General features: G+C 37.8%; 1 protein-coding gene across 7 annotated transcripts in view; it reads right to left on the bottom strand.

The window, feature by feature from the left end:
* Positions 1-21,277, bottom strand: part of tead1b (TEA domain family member 1b) — an 82,039-nt gene that overhangs the window by 5,472 nt on the left and 55,290 nt on the right. For 3 of the 7 annotated variants that reach the window (XM_051899504.1, XM_051899502.1, XM_051899503.1), the window contains 11 exons: positions 20,532-20,596; positions 13,888-13,950; positions 13,734-13,796; positions 7,652-7,663; positions 6,149-6,283; positions 5,807-5,853; positions 3,586-3,647; positions 3,352-3,476; positions 2,815-2,988; positions 1,081-1,221; positions 187-339 (listed from right to left, as the gene is read on the bottom strand). In XM_051899504.1, coding sequence (XP_051755464.1) covers positions 187-339; positions 1,081-1,221; positions 2,815-2,988; positions 3,352-3,476; positions 3,586-3,647; positions 5,807-5,853; positions 6,149-6,283; positions 7,652-7,663; positions 13,734-13,796; positions 13,888-13,950; positions 20,532-20,596 — 1,040 coding nt within the window. The remainder of the gene's footprint in view (positions 1-186; positions 340-1,080; positions 1,222-2,814; positions 2,989-3,351; positions 3,477-3,585; positions 3,648-5,806; positions 5,854-6,148; positions 6,284-7,651; positions 7,664-13,733; positions 13,797-13,887; positions 13,951-20,531; positions 20,597-21,277) is intronic. The other 4 variants (XM_051899505.1, XM_051899506.1, XM_051899508.1 and 1 more) reach the window with 4 other exon arrangements.

Below are 21,277 nucleotides of genomic sequence, written 5' to 3'. Positions count from 1 at the left end.
TCCTTGTGTGTGTGAAGGTTAGAGAAAGGGGTTCCTCCCCCTTTGCAGGAGATTATCAGGCTTTGCACAGCGCCACAGGAATGCTAGGAATGTGGAGTCATATCTGCTCAGGGGCCACAGGCTCCACCCTGCGCTGAGAGCTTTCAATGATTGGTTTAAACATCGCTGATGGACATGCAGACTCACCAATAAGATGGTGAAGTTCTCCAGGACGCTGTTCATCATGTATTTCTCAGGCAGGTGTTTGAGTTTGTGGATGAAGTTGATCATGTATTCACACATGGGAGACCGACTTATCCGGTAAACAAAGCGGCCGTTCTCAAAGCGAGCGTATTCCGTCTGAGAGGAGAGAGGAGAGATGAGAGGGAGATGTGAGAATACACAACAAAAAGTACCATGGCATATGACACACTACCAGGATTTTTTTTAATGTTTTTGAAAGTCACCATGGCTGCATTTATTTGATACAGTAAAAACATAAATATTGTGAAATATTATTACAATTCAAAATAACTGTAATTTAAAAATAAATGTAATTCAGCAGCAAATCAGCATATTAGACTGATTTCTGAAGGATCATGTGACACTGAAGACTGGAGTAATAATGCTGAAAATTCAGCTTTGATCACAGGAATAAATTACAGTTTAAAATATATTGAAATAAAAAACAGTTCTTTAAAATTTTAATAATATTTCACAGTATTTACTCTTTTTACTGCATTTGTGATCAAATAAATGCAGCCTTGGTGAGCATAAGGATTTATTTTAAAAACATTAAAAAATCATCACCAAAGTACAGACAATATTTTAAGTAAAAAAAAGTGAAAGTTCTTAAATCACATTAACAATTTTTCAAATTGCCCAGATTAAGATACCAACGTTTGCCATTAAAAAGACATTTTTCTAAACATTTCTCATCAAATTCTCCCAAGACCATTTTTTCCTGAGGCTGAGAACTCCATTAAATGTCCTGAGTTATGAAAGAGCACTTTTTCTCTGGGAAAACACATATTAGAGAGAACATTTAATGCTTCACTCAGATGTTAAATACTGTACTCAAAAATGATGCTTCATATTCACCTCCACTTTCTCCACAACCTGTTTGCCAAACGAGCAAACTTTTGTGGAGCAGGTGATGGTCATGTTCTCCGGGCTCTCGTACTGACTGGTCACTCCATAGAAGGCCCCGGTTTCATCCTGAATGTTGCAATTTAAGTCAGCCTATGAACCAATGAGATTAAAACTTTAATTTTCAATTTAATTAAAAAGAAATCAGAACAAATGGATATATTTACCAACATGTAACATTCAATACAAAACTGCCATCTAGTGGAGATGGTAAGCACAGCTAAAAAAAAAAAAAAAAAAACTGGAACATTTTCAGGATTTAAATTTCAGGTGGTTCCTAACATAAACATGGAGCATAGCATACAACTTGTATGGACTACTTTTATAATTTTTTATGGTGTTTTGTGTGTGTGTGTGTGTGTGTGTGTGTGTGTGTGTGTGTGTGTTTTTGTGACATATCAGAACACAAATTTGTATAATGACATGGCTATGACATAGGTATTACAAGGAGAGGGTGACTTATTAGGACATTACCCCACGTCCCCATTTTTCAAAAGGCTTATAAATCATGCAGAATGAGTTTTTGTGAGAAAGTAAAAATGTGCACAGTTTTCTGTGATGGGTAAGTTTAGGGGTAGGGTTGGTGTAGGGTAATAGAAAATATGGTCTGTACAGTATAAAAACCATTACGCCTATGGAATGACCCCACAATTCACAAAAACAAACGTGTGACCTTCTCTGGACCTTCTGCAAAATTATGGTGTTCCATATAAGAAAAAAGTCAAGCAAGTTTGGAAGAACATGAGGGTGAGTATATGTTCATTTTTGGACTACCTATCCCTTTAAGACTGCATTATCCCTATACTAAACTACCAATCAAGGCTATTTCTCTATATTAGTCTATTCAAGTATTAAGAAAAGGTTAGAAAGAACAGATTAAATAACTTGGAGTAAAAAGCCACTCAAAAAAAGAACAGCTCGCTCTCCGCTCTTTCAGTAAGCTAACACGATGTTCATTACAGAGAAAGCTCAAATATTCATTTCTGGCATACTCTCTTTTCATTAAGACAGGCCTGTTACATTTTCACATCATATTCAAGAGAGGCATTATTGTGCAGATCCAGAGTTTCATTTGAAATTCAGATCCCTCTGTCACTTCAAACGGAATCTGAGCAGCCTCGCTCCGACCACGACGAGGCCCACTTTGTTGGTTGCCGCTAGTTAGCATTTCACAAAATGCATACAATGTTTGAATAGCTATTAGAGGAGCAACCAGGTCATCCAATTGTTTCAGGATATTAAACGGAATAAGTGTGAGCTTTGATCATGGACTCTTCAGCTATGCCGCGCCAAATATAGCCGTGGCGGTCTGGACATGCAAACAGAGACGGCTGTCTTTAAACCTAAAGTGGCCCAGTGTCTTTAGGGAAATGCACAATTATTCATGCATGTAATCACTCGGTGGATAAATATTTTCGTTAAATAGGCAGTCGTATGGGTGGTAAACATGAACTGCGGTAATTTCGCTCTCATTAGTGTAGAAACCTGGGCACAGGGTGGGCATGCATTACACAGCACACTGCATACATGTTTGCTTTTACGCCTAAATAAAAATACTTAGTTCTTTCTGGACTAATTGTGAGTTACGATGTCTTCTTCTGCAGATAATTGGCCCCTGCATTTTGAAAAGGGGGGTTGTCTGTGAATCACTAAACAGATGCTCGTTCTTTGCCGAGATTCACTCACCCAGAACTTTATGAGAAAGAATGAATTCTGAGGACCCTTGCCAAACAATTCCTTCAGCCCTCCTTTCTTCTCAGGGAATTTGTCGTAAATCTGACGAATGTCCACCGACTCGAGCAAGGCATCGTTGTAAGAGTGATTTGTCTGACCGATGTGCACAAAAAGATGCTTGTTATACTGCACAGGAAAAAAAAAAAAAAAAAAAAAACATGTTAGAAACAAGAAAACTTCTCTGACTTCAAGTACTTGTTTGTTCAGTTTTAACTAGGGCTATCAATCTGTTCAATATTATAAATTAATTAATTTCTTGATATGTTAATTAATTAAGCTAGTAGGCATTGCATACTAGAATTCATAATAGAATGTGTGTTTTCAGTCAATTGTAGAGAACTCCTATCTGAAAACACCCACTTTTGACTGGGAGGCTGAAGGTCAATGATGAATCATGCACAGTTAGACCAGGAATGTGTATTAAGAAGTAAATGGGCTCCATTTTGATTTTTATTTTGACTTTAAGAGTGACATACAGAAGTTACTCACAGAATCCGGATCTCTCTGATGCTCCAGAAAAGCAGAGAATTCCACAAGTCTGAGTTTAGATGTGCCGATAGATCGGCCCTGCCAGGCAGGAACTGTAGGCGCCGGTGCTGTCGCGGGCTCATAACCTACACATACACACACACACTGAATATTAGCTATTCTAAACAAAATGAGTGTTGAATCTGAATGAGAATTGATCCAAAAAAAAAAAACACATGGCAAACGGTGACATACTTGAGATTGTAGTTGTGACTGCTGGCTGGATAGGGTATGCTTGCTGGGCAAATGGCTTGATGCTAAAACAAAGACAAAGGAGAATTAAGAACGGGAAAACGAACAGTCTAGCGGCACTACATACTGAAGAGATTAAGAGGGTTATACAGCAAAGAAGAAACAAAGCTGCACAAAGTATTCAAACTTGGATTCAACCCATCATTGCCTCTGGAAAGGCTTCCTCTATCTCTGATCCCTCTGAGGGAAAGAGAGAAAGCTGGAAGGGTCAGGGAAAATACAGACATCAAGAAGAAGAGAACGACAATAAAGCAGACAAAACAGAGACAGAAAGAATAAGATTTGCATTTCCTGAAGGAAATACCAGTGCTTGCAAGGAGAGCAAAAGAACCATATAAAAGTTTTAGGATATAAATTTGGTTCTGTGTAAATGAAAAGCTGAATCTCACCAGCTTGCCTACCTCCTGCAGTCACATTCTTATAATTTCATTGAATACTGCTACTCTCTTGCTAGTCAGGACTGTGTGAAATTGCAGATTAAATTTCAAACAAGTTTAATAATTTACAAGTGCACATACTAGAAAGCATTGGCAGTGCACATACACTGTGAGCTGGCAACAATCTGGGCTTTTTGCTGCAAACTTTAAAGAACTAGTCCTGTAGTGTGCACTTGGTTTCAAACAGCTATAGATGTTTAAATAGATGCAAGAAAAAAGTCACAATTTAGTATGCAAATATTATAATAAGAAGAACAAGAAGCAAAAGTAAGAAAAGGTGCAGAAAAAGAATAAGAAGTTGCGGATGAAGACAATGAAGAAGATACAGAAGATGCAGAAGAAAAAGTAGAAGAAGGTGAATAATTAAACTATGAGCAGTCTAACCGAACAGTTAAGGCCCGTTCACACCAAGAATGATAACAGTGGGACAGTTAGACTGAACAGTGGAACAGTTAGACTGAACAGTGGAACACTTAGACTAAACAGTGGGACAGTTAGACTGAAGAGTGGGACAGTTAGACTGAACAGTGGGACAGTTAGACTGAAGAGTGGGACAATTAGACTAAAAAGTGGAACAAACTGAACAATGAGACAGTTAGACTAAACAGTGGGACAGTTAGGGTGTACTCACACTAGGCACGATTGCCTTGAACCGAGCCCGAGCGCGATTGTCCCCCCCTCCCCCGCTGGCCTGCACTCACATCGCACTTAACGTTCTGGGCCAGAGCACGCTTACGTCATATACGACGCAACTTTTTGTATGGAAGAAAACAGGAAGAAATGCACTTTCTCTAAGATATTGCCTAATAGATTTATCATTTATGCCGTGCAACGATTTTCACTTGCACGTATCAGAGGATTATTACGAACGACGAAGGCAGCTGACATTAATGGAGGTATTTTGCAGCTTTACTCGCAAACTACAATTGCTGTTCATCAATAAGGTGAGAACCAGACCCGTTATGAACCCAAATACACTCGAATAAAGTACATGAATTGAAAAAGTGTACTATCAAAGCAGTAATAAAGATGTTTGCCGTCATAATGTTGACAGTAGCGCACACAAAGTAGTAGCTGTTCCGTGCTCAGGCACGGTTAGCGCTCACACTGCATGCGAACCGCGCTCGAGCCCAACCAAACCGTGCTCTGGCCCACCTCTTCCAAGCGGGCCAGGGCCGGCTAATCGAACCGCGCCCAGGCACGGAACAGGCGATCACACTTGTCGAACCGGGCTTAGGGGGTCAAACGCGCTCGAGCACGGTTCAGAGCGCCTAGTGTGAGTACACCCTTAGACTGAACAGTGGGACAGTTAGACTGAACAGTGGAACAGTTAGACTAAACAATGAGACAGTTAGACTGAACAGTAGGACAGTTAGACTGAACAGTGGGACAGTTAGACTGAACAGTTAAGGAACAAGAAGAAGAAGGTGCAGATGAAGACAGTGAAGAAGAAGAAAATGCAGAAAAACAAAAAGGCAGAAAATGAAGCAGCAGCAGAAGAAGAAGAAGGTGGTGAAGAAGTAGGTGCAGATGAAGACAGTGAAGAAGTAGATGCAGAAGCAGAAGAAGGTGTTTCAGAAAAATAGGTAGGTGAAGAAGAAGAAGAAGGTGCATAAAGAGTAGAAGGTAAAGAAGGTGGTGGTGAAGAAGAAGAAGAAGAAGAAGAAGAAGCAGCAGCAAAAGAAGAATGTTGGATGTGCCTTGCATGCACTGCATGCACTACTTACTCTTGTGAGGATCCAGGCTGGCCCGTGGATATCATGCCCTGCCAAAACTAGAGAATTAGATAAATAAATAGACAACAAAACACAGCCTATCCATACACACACACTGTCTGTGCACTCTAGATACACGAGTTATCACATGACCATTGAAAAATGAGGTGTACTATGTGCCATGCAGTCTAGTTATCTTGAGTGTGGCATTAGTAGGCTTATCTGATGAAGGCAGGTGATGGGGCACAGCTCTGAGGGTGTGTAATGGGATTGGACCTGACGCAGGCGGCCCGGTGGCCAGCCGTGTGGCTGAAGTAAGTGTACTGATAGGTGGGTGCCAGAGGGCGGTCTTACCCCTGCTGCTCCGGGGAAAGCAGGACGCGGGATGCCCGGAAGACCCAGTTTGTTGTGGATGGCTGTTGCAGAGACGATCTGAGCTGAGGACATGGAGGCCATACTCTGAAGAGCTTTGTCCTTCACGCTCTGATCCTTTAATAGCATTTACAAAAGAAAATTAGAACTCAGAAAGGGATGGACACAGTGAGCTAGGGGTTAAACTGTTTCTGCAACAAAACACGGTTCGTTACACACGTTTGTACCATGGTTCATCTCATGTCTTACAAGTCTGAGACCAGTGTAAATGCTTCTTGAATTTTCTAATTTAAATTGAATTGAAAAATAAATTGAAAAATAAAATGTAAGTTTTTTCTTTTTTTACTTTTTACAAAAAAATGCAATAAAACATTTTCTTAACCACCTGTGAATCTAATACAGTGATGTTCACTAATAAAATCCTTAAATAATGGCACTGAGAGTGAATATTTGTGATGTAGTGGTCTTAATTAATTATCATCACAAAAAAATGAAACTGTCAAAATATTTCTATATTTACTGAATCGAAACTGTGACCGCAGAACCGTGATACAAACCGAACCGTGAGACATTTGAAACCATCACCCCCCTACAGTGAACACAGAACACTGGACAATACAGCAGCCCACACGCTCACACATAAAGATCCACAAACAAGAAAGCATGTTAAAAGATTCTTCAGAGCTATAAAGCTGTTGATTTTAAGAGGAATGTGCTAGCATTAAAGACAAAACATCAGAAAAGAGCGAAAGCCTCCAGCGCAGAGAACGGGAGATTATAATGTTTAATATCGAGCGCAGAGCTGAAAGAGAACTAAATCAATTGAGAAGTGTATTTGATGTTATATATTATCTCGTAGCTCCTACATTTCTAATAAACCGCATTGTGTCCGCCAGGAACAAGGGTTAAGTAATACTAACTTTCTTTTTTTGCAGTAATGTTCTCATTCAAAAAGCTCCTATCAAGGTCACCAAACTGAGCCGAAACAGTACAGATGAACGCATCAGAGAAAAGGGCCTGAAGGACATCGCTTTCTCCTTTACACATCCTCATTATTTTCACAAGGAGGCTAAAGACGATATCTGAATATAGACTTTTAATAACTCAAAGAATGTCTGTGCATAGACAGATTTCTAAAACTGGTCATTTAATTAACTGAGCTAAAAGTGTGTATGCCTAAATTCTACAAAGGCAAACATTCCACGTGCTTATCGTATAGCGCGCATGGCCATATCAAGATGGATGTCCTGCCACTGATCATGTTAAACAGCCGGTAAATGGAGCAGAACTGCATTGAAAAGACAGTGAAAAGCGGCCAAAAGCTGAGGATGAACATGCTGGGAGTAGCGGCTCACGTATGAGAGAGTGAGAGCTGGCTTAGAGAGAGGCAGAGAGGCTCAGAGCTCAAGCAGGTGTTTAGCAGCTGCTATACTGTGACGGCGACACGTCGATGCACAGTCAAGAGCACTGAGAACTCGTACTTACCATGCTTGTCACCTAAACGCAAACAAACAAGGTTACATTGTCAATTTTCAATTTGCACTTTTTGGCAAGTTAATTCAAACAATTTATAAGTGTGCTGAGAGACTTGTGACAAGTTAACAGATTTATAGATCTGATTTACAGATTAATTCCTGCTGAAAGACCAGCATAAATGGTGTTTTGAATGCAGGCTTCTTAAGACAGATTCCAGCAGAAAGCTTCACCAGCTAACACCGTGTTCACACCAGGCTCGTATGGCATGTTGAGATGCACAAATCTAGACTGCTTCCAATAAAATCAACAGAGCTGGTGTCGCAATTCAGTTAACGGAGGCCAAGTTTTGTAATTTTGACATGGTACACTATGGTCATTTTATTCCCCCTTTCAGTCTAAAATGGAATAATTTTATTTACAAATATCAAGAAATGATGACTATTAAATATATGCACTATATACTTCAACTTTTGACTGTTTGGCTTGTGAACACATACGAATTTTTAACACGATGAAAATTGTTTCACTAATCTCAACAGTTTGTCTCCTTACGCATGTATTTTTGTTCAAATTAAGTAGGAAATGGAAGCTTGCTTACACTAAATAAAAAATAAAAAAGGTAATTGCGACTTTTTATCTCACAATTCTGACTTTTTTTTCTCACACTTGCAAGATATAAACTCGCAATTGCGAGTTATAATGTCAGAATTGAGATATAAACTCACAATTGCGAGAAATAGTCAGAATTGCGAGTTATAAACTCACAATTGCCAGATATAAACTCACAATTCTGAGAAAAAAGTCAGAATTGCAACAAACTCCAGTTTATATCTCACAATTCTGACTTTATAACGCGCAATTGTGAGTTTATATCTCGCAGTTTTGACTTAACACGCAATTGTGACTACTGTATATCTCGCAATTCTGACTTTATAACTCACAATTGCAAGAATGTATCACATAATTCTGACTTTATAACTCGCAATCGTGAGTTTATGTCATGCAATTCTGAGAAAAAAAGTCAGAATTGTGAGATAAAAAGTCACAATTACATCTTTTTTTCATTTTTTTCAGGATTTTTTTTTTTTGGGCACAATAAGCAAGCTAACATGAGGTACATTCGATATTTCTCATTTAATTTATATATATTTGTGTGTCAATAATCAGTGCAATTCATGTGTATGACGTAAGAGGGATCCCACAATGAATCAAACATCAAATAAAGCATAACGACAGGGATCAAAAATAGTGAAGTAGCCCACAGAAGTGTATGCCAATTAAATACTGCATGTTAAAGTGATTAACAAAATGAACAGCTTTTTGTTGTTTGTGTAAATTAACTAACATGACATTATTACTCCACCATCTGTGCATGATGTCATTAACGACAGTCCTATATTGTTGAACCAACTTGGCTGCAACCATGTTACTACAGCTCTGGGACTAGCTTGTTAATTTCTCCAATGATGCATCATACTATGATAGTTAAGCGGCGAGTTTTGTCATTGAACGGGAAGCGTACCCCTGACCGGCCCATGGTTTGGTCACTTGCAGCTTTGACGCTTTTAAACGACACAATTTAAGTTGCCACCAGCTGGTGAACAGGGTGCTGACCAGTACAGAACTAGTTCTAACTAGGGTTGGGCGATAAAACGATAATGATAATTATCGCGATATAATTTTCCTCGATAAAACAATATCAAGAGTTTGATGAATGTTCGATAATGTTTATGCACCAAAAACAGAACGAAACTCATTTGAATGGTGCGTGATTTTTACCACTGAAATGCAATTGGGCCAGTTTTGAGTAGCAATTGGGCGGGTTTTATTGTAAAAAACTGGCAACCCTGCCGCTAGGCTCAAAGTTCAACTGGCAGCGCGGAGCGAGCTTACTAGACTAGAGAGGATGTGTTTACTCACTGGTCGGTCTCGTTCATGCAACCACTAAACAACGCTGTGAGATCCAGTGAGAAGAGCTTGAATTCAGTGAAGAACACTAATGTCTCTGTGATTTAAACTAGTTTAAAGCCAGATGAAACAGCGCTGACAAACAGGAGAAACACTGTGATCAACGAAACAGAAAGAAGGCTTTTCAATGTATAAATCACCATCATTTACCATGTATTTACTGTAGTAACACCAACTTCACTGAAATGTGGGATATTTACATCAAATTTTATTATTAATGTAGATATGTATTAAAGGAGTAATGGAATATAATTACAATATTTTTGTGATTAAGCTTTTGTGCATTTGTGCATTTATACTAAATGTATTTAGGCTACCGTTTTTCATACAAATACGATAGAAACCATATAGTTATATTTTACCATTTTAACAGTGGTTATCATGATTTAAATGTATGCTACTATGGATGACCAATGGTTAATTTTAATAAACTCAAACAGAATATTTAAATTTTACCATATAAAAATGAGGTTGTTACAATTTTTACAGATGTTACTGTTTTACAATGTCACCCGTTAGAACATGCAAAAACTAAGACATTTAATTTTCTATTAAGATATTTATTTTCTTAAGGAAAAATTACTGGAAAAGTATAAAGATTTCAAAAATGATTTGAATGTTCTACCTCAGATTTGTGAAATGTTCACCTGTTTGGCAAGTGTTTAAAGTGGTATTTTAAAACCACAATTAATGGTCTAGTTTCTACAACTAAGGAGCAAAAATCTGCCTTTAAACTTGAATGAAATAAAGATTAAAGACATTTATCGTGATAATTTTCGATATTGACTGATATAAAAAATTTATTTTTATATTTATCGTGATTTTTTATTTTTTGGCCATATCGCCCAGCCCTAGTTCTAACCATCATAAACTAGAATTGAAATGGATGCTGGTCTTTTCATCAGGGATATGACACAATGACTGAAATTTTGGTTAGATAACAAGGACATCCTGTATACTACTAATTATGAATATGAATATCGTGAATTCTGTAATTTTATAAATGTGATTTCAGTGATATGCCACACTAAACATGCTAATAGTAAAACCAAGATTGAGGACTCAGTGTGAGCCATGGTCAAACAGATGAACTGCGGAAAGCATCTTTAGGGAAGATTTATAGCTGATAATATGGCAGTTTGAGATTACTGTGGCTAGGGTTTCATTACAGACCAGCTCAAAGAGGGGCACCATAATGACAGTCATTTCAGTCAACATGTCTCAGATAAGAGCACACTGGGCAGGTTTACTATAATGCTACGCTGCAAATGGCAGGAGGGAGCTCAAATTCTTCCCCGCTCCTGATTTCTAATTTGCTTTAGATGAGAGTAGACAGAGACCCATACAAAAGCTGGCTGTTTTTACTCAGGCAGCCGCCAGTGTCCCTGAAAGACCAGCCATTCATGGCGGAAATGCACACAGACGCTTCACTAGGCACACACACACACACACACACACACACACATACACTCGCACACAAATGGGGGGAGTCATTAATCTATCTGAGTAAACTGGGAACTGTGGAAAAGTGTGCTGGTCAAAAGGAGTTAGTCATCACCTCAACAAAAAGAAAGAGAATGAAACAGAAGGAGACAGAGAAGTCAGACCAACCTCAAGGTCTTTTCAGTAAACACAGACATTAGGAAATGACCCTTGCAGATGTATCTTAAATGACAGGTCAATTTATTATCAGATTATCCCTTCCACAAAAGGCCCCTTTTTTCGTAAGCCGCAGCCTTTGTGGATGAGATGCATTTGATGTAAGGTGATTATATGCAGCACACTTTGCTGTTTATATGGCTGAATCACACAGGGGGGGTGTTTGGAAATGATGGGAGAGAACGTGGGGGGGGTGATTTCAGTAGTTTCATTAATGCAGCATGAGGAAAGCATTTGACGGCCAGTGGGTTATAGAAAAAAAAAGCCAAGAGAAAGAGCGAGAAGAGAGGGGAATGCCACAAAAAGCATCTGAGCGACGGCCCTAATGGGGCTCTTTGGGCTAGACTTCTTGTGCAGAGCGTTTGGGAAGAACAGATGACCTCATTAAACTCCAGGAGAGATAAAGGCAAAGCAGCGCTCGTTTTACTCTAGACTGTGCTCTTCCTGTAGTCATGTGGCCGCTTGTGTTGTTTAAGCAGTGACCAGAATCCTGCTGAACTCTGACCTCCAGCTCTCAGCCACTCTCACCAGCTGAAGCGTACTGCCAGCATGAGACACTCCACACACGACACACACACACACATGCAAACATGACACAGAGAAATGCATTCATGCGACCAGTAAAGTGCATTGTGCTTTTGAGGCTTTGTTTTGTCATATAATGGTTTTCAAATGGTTTACATCTTTAAAGCAGTTCTTTCTCTCATTCTAGTTTAATTAGCAGAGGCAACTATAAGCTATTTGAAGGTTGATTTCCCGGAAAAGTGCAAACACTGTGACTGTGTCACTATCAAAACATCCTGACACATTGGGCCTCATTCATGAAACATGAGCAGATTGAATTTTTGTGTAAATTGTTCGTAAAGCCATTCTGACGTAAATTTTCAGATTCGTGAAAATGTTCGTATTTTCAAAATGTTAGTTGGTACGAAAGAAATGTACACCTGCTCAAATATATATTAAAGCACCAGCTTTAATATATCGGCCATATTTTCTTATCGGGCCAATAACGATAACATTAAAAATGAACATATATCGGCCGATACCAATATGGTGGCTGATATATCGTGCATCCCTACATATGGCCTATTTTGCACTTATGCAATATAATGGAGCCAAACCTGAGAAGGGAGTCCGGAAGATTCCACAATGTTGGACACGTACTTCAAATAGTTGTAATTCACAGGTGGGGATTATGCTAATTATGAATGAGCTAACTATAAAATTTGATGTTTACGAAGTGTTTGTGAATCCGGAGTCCGTTTTATGCGCAAATTACTCAGAATTTACTCATATATTTACAAAAGTTTCATGAATGAGGCCCATAGGCAGTAACACTGACTCAACCAATGGCGTTAGTTTGGGGGCAGGGCTAGATGTTTGCCTGACCAATGGCAGACAGCGGGACTGTTTAGGAAATCTTAGGACACCTTTACACAACAACGATGTACTAAAAATGAAAAAGTTTTTCCTTTGCGTTTTTTAAGTGCAGATGACAATGTTGTTTTTAGTTGAAAACGGTGTTGTGTAAACGGCCCCTTTGATTATTTTCACAATTCTGCAGTTCTTTTTATTTGTTGACACTAGCACAGATAATATAAACTTAACTTTTAATATAAAACTTTTATATTGTAATTGGCAACAAATTAGTGATGTTAAAAAATGCAGTTGATTAATGTAAATTAATGTTAATAATAACTTAATGTAAATAATATCCGGACTGGGGTGCGTTTCCCGAAAGCATCGTTAGCCAACTATGGTCATAAATATAAAACAGTTTTTGTATGCATTTATCATAATGTATGTGGAGCTCTTATAATGTAATAAATGCTTCTTTATTAAAAAAAATATAACATTTGGTCATATCTACCATAAAAAAATGACGTATAATTTAATATATTTTAAATAATATTTCCTTATTCCACAAAGATGGAAACTTAAAGATTTAGTTTGTGAACTTCTAAAAATACTGTCCCCAAAATTACAGGGATAGAAAACTGGGATTCATAAAACCTCAGTTCCAAGTCGGTGAGCAGCAAAATTTGCTGCATTATGGAACAAACTTAATAGTTGCCTTTTCTCTCCAGAGCTATTGAATTTCACATCCATATTAATTTCCAAAGCATATGCTTCTTTTCAGGTTTGCGGCATGTGCCAACAGTTACTGCACCCCTGCTATATTTAACCAGGAGTCGCGTGGGACCCTTAGCATTAGACTCAGAGCACACGCACTTAGTGGTCAGTGAAACACAGAGGCGAAATGGGCAGTAAAACAGTCGTCTACTGATGAGCATGAAAGGAGGATGCACATCGGCGACGGAGTACAGGCGTTAAATTATGTATGCTAAACAGGCCGTCACATGCGAGGGATCTAGGTTACAGGAATTAGAGCAACAAGGCATTCACAGGAAACAGGAAGTGAGACGCATGGCAACCACAAGCCCAAAAGCAGAAAAGCGCATACCTTTAGCTTGGAATGAAATTCACGAGATTTCCTTCTGGCAAGAACCTGAATGTGACTAGACACCTGCGGGGTAGGGGAGGGGAGGAAAACAAAGGAACAGCCTGTAACCATGGCGATGAAAAGCCCCCCTGCAACTGGGCAGAGCCAGACGTACCTTGATGGCAGCTTGGATTTCTCGAACTTTCTTTCTTGCTAAGACCTGTATGTGACTAGACACCTCCGTTTTTCAAAACAAAACAAGAAAAGCAAAAAGAAAAGAAAGCGATAAAGAATTACAGACATTTTTAACAAGTCAAACATTTGAGGATGGCTTTAGCGTGCCTTTCTATGGAAGCTTGTTTCCGCACACTGAACAAAAAATAAAAAAGGTAATTGCAACTTTTTTATCTCACAATTCTGACTTTTTCTTGCAATTATGACTTTACATCTCGCAATTCCGACTTTTTTTCTTAGAACTGCGTGATATAAACTCGCAATTGAGAATTATAAAGTCAGAACTGCGAGATATGAAGTCGCAATTGCATGTTATAAAGTCAGAATTGTGATATAAGAACTTTTTTCTTGCAATTTCAAGTTTATATCTCACAATTCTGAGAAAAGAAGTCAGAATTGTGAGAAATAAAGTCAGAATCATGAGGAAAAAAGTCAGAATTGCGAGAAAAAAGTAATTGTGAGAAATTAAGTCAGATTTTATTTCTTTATTTCTTGAAATTTCGAGTTTATCATAATTCTGAGAAAAGAAGTCACTTTCAACTCACAATTCTGACTTTATAACTTGCAATTGTGAGTTTATGTCTCACAATTCTGAAAAAATGTGAGAGTTATAAGCTCACAATTGCGAGAAAAAAAGTCAGAATTGCGAGAAAAAAGTCAGAATTGCAGGATAGAATCTCACAATGTTGAGAAATAACGTCAGAATTGCGAGAAAAGAAGTCAGAATTGTGATATAAACTCGCAATTACGAGAAAAGTCTGAATTGTGAAAAAAGTCAGAATTGTAAGTTTATATCACAATTGTGAGAAAAGAAGTCAGAATTGCAAGATATAAACTCACAATTGTGAGAAAAGTCAGAATTGCGAGATGGAAACTCACAATTGTGAGAAAAATAGTCAGAATTGTGAGATAAAAAGTCACAATTATCTTTTAAATTGTTTTATTCCTTGGCAGAAACACGCTTCCATACCTTCCACTCGGCTTCGTTAAAAGAAAAGCGTGGCCAAGCTGACGGCCGCCCAGCGCACCGGCCTGCTCACCTCCTCACTTAAGTGAGCTGATTAAGGAGGATGCAGGCCTCTTAAGCACATTAAGACAGAGCAGATGCGATCTTCTGTGTACTGAATGAGAATGGCCACGTCTAGTATTCTTCGGGGAGGAGAGCGAGAGCGGCTGCGTGGGCCCCGGGGCCCCTTAACCGCTGCTCTGCATTTTCCACCAAGTCAGAGTTCTGTTTGTGAATTATGTACTAATGGTGTATTAATAGTGATGTGAGGTGGGAGGTTGTGTGATGTTGTAATGAGGCTCTGCTCCGAGGGGTTACGTGGAGAGCGTTCCTCGTCTTAATCAGGCCAATCACGCACAAGTGGCTGTTGAGCGGGCCTCGCGCTCAACGCGGCGTTAATGAGGTCGATGGTCTCCGGAGGCCCGCCACTCTCAACTCTCCAGCCTGGCAAAGTCACATTTACACATATCTCAGCAGCACAAGTGCTCCTTTGACCTTTCCAAATTAATTACAACAATCACTTCAATGGTTCAGGCTTAGCCAAATGAAATTACAATGGGATTGTTGTGATGTTTTAGCGTTTGGGTCGATTTCTGGACTTTTCACTTTGCTGCGAATCTGAGATGCGTCAACCAGATATTTCATAATATTGTCCGCATAGGTTTATGCCATTTCTTCCATCAAAAATTGTTGGGAAATCACTTTATGTAAAGGTATGTTTTGGGTTAAACACAATGTTAGGTCTGTCAACACAATTTGGGGCATGCTGCCGAATACAAAAGCTAATAATAATTACAATTCAGCCCTCAGTTTGTAAATCAAATTTTAAAAAGTGTTCACTGCACTTTGCACTTTTTAAACTGCTAGTTGTAGGAAATGGGCTATACCAGATGTACAGTGTGATCATGGTCATTATTCCAAAATATTAGGCTAACACTTTACAATAAGGTTAGTTAACAAACTTAACTAGCGATAAGTGATACAGTTGTTACAGTATTTATTTATTAATCTTTGTTAACTTTAGTTAATAAAAATACAACTGTTTATTGTTAGTTCACGTTAAATGTTAACACTAAGATTAATAAATGCTTTACAAGTACACTGTAAAAAATGCTGGGTTAAAAACAACCCACATTGGATTGAAAATGGACAAACCCAGCAATTGGGTTGTTTTAACCCAGCGGTTGGGTTAAATGTTTGCCCAACGTGCTGGACAGTTTTATTCAACTCAACTATTTTTTTTTTTTTTTTTTTTTTTTAAATTACTATATGACTGACTTAAAATGAATCCAAAATAATTCGCTGGGTTAAAACAACCCAAGCGCTGGGTTAAAACAACCCAATCGCTGGGTTAAAACAACCAAACCCCTGGGTTAAAGCAACCCATTCGCTGAGTTTGTCCATTTTCAAACCAACTTGGGTTGTTTTTAACCCAGCATTTTTTAGAGTGTAGATTTCATTTGTTAGTTCGTGTTGACTAATATACAGTAATTAACTAATGTTAACAAACTGAACATTATTGTAAAGTGTTGCCAATATTTATTTGCTGAATGCAGTAACTGACCAATCAGAATCAATTATTTTAGCGATTTATAATAAGTGAATTTATCAAACAACCTCATTCAATACAATGTTAGGGTTAGGTTAAATAGGGAACTAGGGAACTGTTAACCATCCAATGTTTAATTATATTTATGTAACTGTCTTAAAACAGTGTGATAATGCTGCAACTGCTCTGTAGTAGTTTACTGTAAACACTTTTCTTGTTTGTTTTAACCAACTGAGGGATCAGAGAGCGGCCTAGATACTATATAATATTCACATATCTCATTTAAAACAAGAGGATGTCTTGTATTATGTTCCCTGTCTGCTGTAGTAAATGTATCTGATAAGAGCTTTGAGACATGGCCCTCTAAGCACAGCCCACTGAAGTGTTAAAGCTGCACCAACACATACAGATCACCATGACAAATTACATTACAATCAAATGGAGAAACAGATTCATGGATTTAAACAGACATTTCAGTTCTGAACAGTTCATTTGTGTAAAAACATGTCCATTTGAACTCTTTTTAATAATAAGCCTGCTAAAATAGTCTTAGCTAACGTGTGAGTGAGTGTGTGTCTTGGCCATAGCTGTAGTTCAGCGGCGTGTTCTCATACAGCTGAATGAAACATCTGCCGGCTGAGCCCAGCGTTCAGGGTCCGTCTCTTCTACAATCCGCATTAGCGTTCTTGCACCCAGCCTGAGCATGCTGCAAAGCTTCATGCTCCTGCATGAGCGGCTGTGTGTGTGTGTGTGTGTGTGTGTGTACAACCCTATGTATGAATGTGAGAGTAGGGGTGGGCAATAAAGAAATTTGTCTAGAGAATTGGTGTTCCAATCACCTCAACTTAAAAGTGTGTTTTCATATATTTATAACACAATCACACAATGTGTTAGTTTTTTTTCTATAAAGGTTTTTATTTAACAACAAAATACTTGTGCAAACCATTTATTGTTTGAAAAGCTCACCTTGGTTTTACAAACTACATGCACTTTCTATTCAGTAAATCTGACTGAATACAGATATTTTCAGTATCGTTTACAGCTACAGTTTGGCGTTTTGGTTCAGGTTGTCAATTTTATCATTTTTTGGGTCACACTTTAGTTTAGGGTCTAATTCTCACTATTAACTAACTATTAACTACGACTTTTGGCTCAATAAACTCCTAATTACTGCTTATTAATAGTTAGTAAGGTAGTTGTTAAGTTTAGGTATTGAGTAGGATTAAGGGATGTAGAATATGGTCATGCAGAATGAGGCATTAATATGTGCTTTATAAGTAATAATAAACAGCCAATATCATAGTAATATGCATGTTAGTAAGTTAGTTAATAGTGAAACTAGTTAATAGTCAGAATTGGACCCTAAACTAAAGTGTTACCATCTTTTAAATATACTTTTATATTTTAATTAACATAGTAATATATTTATTTTAATAACAATTTTATAAGTTTACTTGGTAAAATATATATGCATAATTATATGTACTTGCAAACAGGAGAAGCCTAATTTTTTTGTTTGAATAAAAAAAGTGATTATTAGCAGATAACTTAGTATTATGCATTAAAGGGGTCCTATTGTGTTCTTTTTCAAAGTCTTGATTTTGTTTTTGGGCTCTACTAGAACAGGTTTTCATGCCTGAATGCTTATTTTTCACATATTTTAAAATTGTGCAGCCTCTCTAATCCCAGTCTGTCAGTAACGCTCTGTTTAGTTCCTGTCTCTATGAAGCCCCTCTTTCCGAAAAGCACAATGTGCTCTGATTGGTCAGCTGGACCCGCATGTTTGGGAAATGTCACACCCCTTACCATAACTGCAAGTTTCAACTAGGGGTGCAACGGATCACAAAACTCACAGTTCGGATCATATTGCATTTTTTGAGTCATGGATCGGATCATTTTTCAAATCAGCAGAAAAAAAAATTGTGTGGGGTGGAGACAAATATATCTTTGCTTTCTATGTATTATTTAAAAAACACTTCAATACCACAGAAAAAGCTACTAGTCTAACTAATAAAAATCAAACATTATTGAAGAAAATAATAATAATAATAAAATAATAACAAATAAACAATTTATAAGCATAGATAAATACAATAGAACAAAGATACAAATTAAAAAACAATGCTTAAGGTTCAGAAATTGAATAATCAAATGTAGAATTGCTTAGCCTTTACTGTATAAAATATAATATATATGTATATATATAAATATAATTAATCTTTGTTAAATCACAAAAGTGACTCTCAGTCTTTTGTTTGATTAGCATTAATGACACTGACAGACAGCAGCTGGTTTATTAGGCTGCTGCCACTTTAAGAGCTAATGCACGGACAAATATACTGATACGCATCTGTTTTCTTTCTCAGTTGTTTGTTCACTTAAGACAAAACCGATTGTGTTTATGAGGACACTTGCCGAGACGGGTATTTTGACAATTTTGCATCTATGTTCAAGCACAAAAAGCTGCGAAAGAAAACTCCGCACACTATCTGAAACGCGCACACGAGTCTCAAATTGAGTTCTCTTTTTCACGTTGTCTTGTGCTTGAATGGTTTAAAATGGCTTGAATGTTTCAATTGACATGACTTAAAATGCATGCAAACTTTCACTCTATGATAGTTAAACTTTGCAATTAATCTGTGAATCACATGCATTCCGAACCGTGACCCTGGTTTGTACGGATCACGGATCAACTACTATCTGTTACACCCCTAGATTCAACACACTATTAAAGTTCAATTCAATTCACATTTATTTGTATAGCGCTTTTCACAATACATATTGTTTCATAGCAGCTTAACAGAGCTTTAATAGTGTGTTGAATGCATGTCAACATTACAATTTAGAGAATCTGGTATCGGAGGTGACTGTCCAAGGTATGTGGTTTCAGAAATTTACATATAATCATGCAGTTAGCTAACAATGTAATAATTTAGGCAATTTAATTTATAAACACTGTTAGCAGATTAATTGAAGGTAGAAGCAATGAGCTCCTGGAAATAATAAATGTTAAAGCAACTCAACCAGGCCTCGCCGCCTTTAATTTGCACATGCCTTGGGCGGGAATTATTCAAATAAGGAATATTGTGACATGTTAATATCAAGACTACAGTGGAGGTGTTTCAGGGAGTTCAGAAACAGTGCACACTGATACAGAGAATAACTCACTTTGGAGTGACTTTGTAACTTTGCAGACCTTTTTCATGCTCAAACAGCGTTACACACTAAAAAGTTTAAAATGTAAAAAAGCACAATAAGACCCCATTAATTATTTAGATGACTGTACTCATTTTTATTTTATTTTTTTATCAAAATATTTTTGTTAGTTTTTTAATTACTTTCTTGCAATGATATATACACTGCCCAGCAAAAAAAAAAAAAAAAAAGTCCCTGTTTGGATCTTTGGATCTTGACAAAAAATTGATGCACCTCTTGATGCAAATAAATGTTGTGATGTTATTTCCATCAAGAGGTGCATCAAATTTTTGTTCAAGATGTTGTATTGACAATGCAAGAGGTGATCACTCTGTAAAGTCTCCTCCAGCACATCCCGAAGACTTTCAATGAATTTAAGGTCTGGACTATTCATGTGTGAAAATGATTCTTCATGCTCTCCCAACCATTTTTTCACAATTTGAGCCTGATGAATCTTGACATTGTCATCCTGGAATATGGCCATGATACATCTTCCTACATGGTTGTTTAAGAAATGAAAAGCTACACACTCCATCAATTAGGGTTAGAAGAACTGTTCCCAAACATATAAAATGCTAGAAACATAATAATCACTGCAATAATGATCCAATCATAGACTCTTAAGCATTTGCCTATTTAAATCCAAACAGCAACTTTTTTTTTGCCAGTGTATATTTGCTTATATCGCCCACCCCTAAGTGGATGTCTTTATTTCTGCTGTTCATTGTGTGAGCTGTAAGTTCTCTTTCTGCAGAAGCTCGAATAGCAGGCACATTCAACAGTACTGGCCTTCCCCTGTTTAGTGGCATGCGTGCAAGACCACGGATTCTCTTACCTGTTTCCGTGTCCTTGTCTTCCCAGTTCTGAGTTTAATGTATCTGGCGATCAGCTCATTCCGACCTAGGGGAAGACAAAGGATGAGATGTGTTAATGTAAAATGTGTGGCGATGTAATACTTTAAATTCAATTTCCCTAATCAAAGCAGAAATGCATGGCCTTGAGTTCATATGCACGAGCCAAAATCTCTACAGCCTCAATTGTTCCCACCATGTCAGCAACATGTAGCAATCTTTACCCCAGTGAATAAACAAACACGCCTAATTTAAATGAAAACTTGGCTGCGCGTGCTATTACCATAAAAATAGCCCAACAAATCTATAGCTTTTCATTTTAATCTAATTTAACCCCAATTTCTTCAAAGACTCATGCTATGAAAAGAAACAGATCCGGACATTCATATGGTTACAGCACGTAATGACAGAGAACATATTCATTTAACACACTACTGTTCTCACTAAATAATAATTAAAGCATGGTTTTGTAGTGATCTCCAATTAATGGCAGCTCTACACATTCTTGCGCCCTCGGCACTGCTCTAATTACTGATGCAAGGCACAATGACCCCTGCTTAGCCTTTTCATATGTTAATAACATACCGCCACCCCAAAACTATTACGCAAATTATAGGTAAGGAGCTACTCTAATTATGTGTCCAGCTGTAGCCAACGGTTGCCATAGAGCCCTTGTTTTTTTTTTTATTCAGGGCCGTGTAATAAAACTAGCTTTTTAAACAGGCAACCG

The sequence above is a fragment of the Ctenopharyngodon idella genome, chromosome 7 (genome assembly GCF_019924925.1).
Source record: "Ctenopharyngodon idella isolate HZGC_01 chromosome 7, HZGC01, whole genome shotgun sequence".
NCBI classification, from domain to species: Eukaryota; Metazoa; Chordata; class Actinopteri; order Cypriniformes; family Xenocyprididae; genus Ctenopharyngodon; species Ctenopharyngodon idella.
The sequence above is the reverse complement of the archived record's forward strand: the minus strand, read 5'-3'. Positions and strand labels throughout refer to the sequence as shown.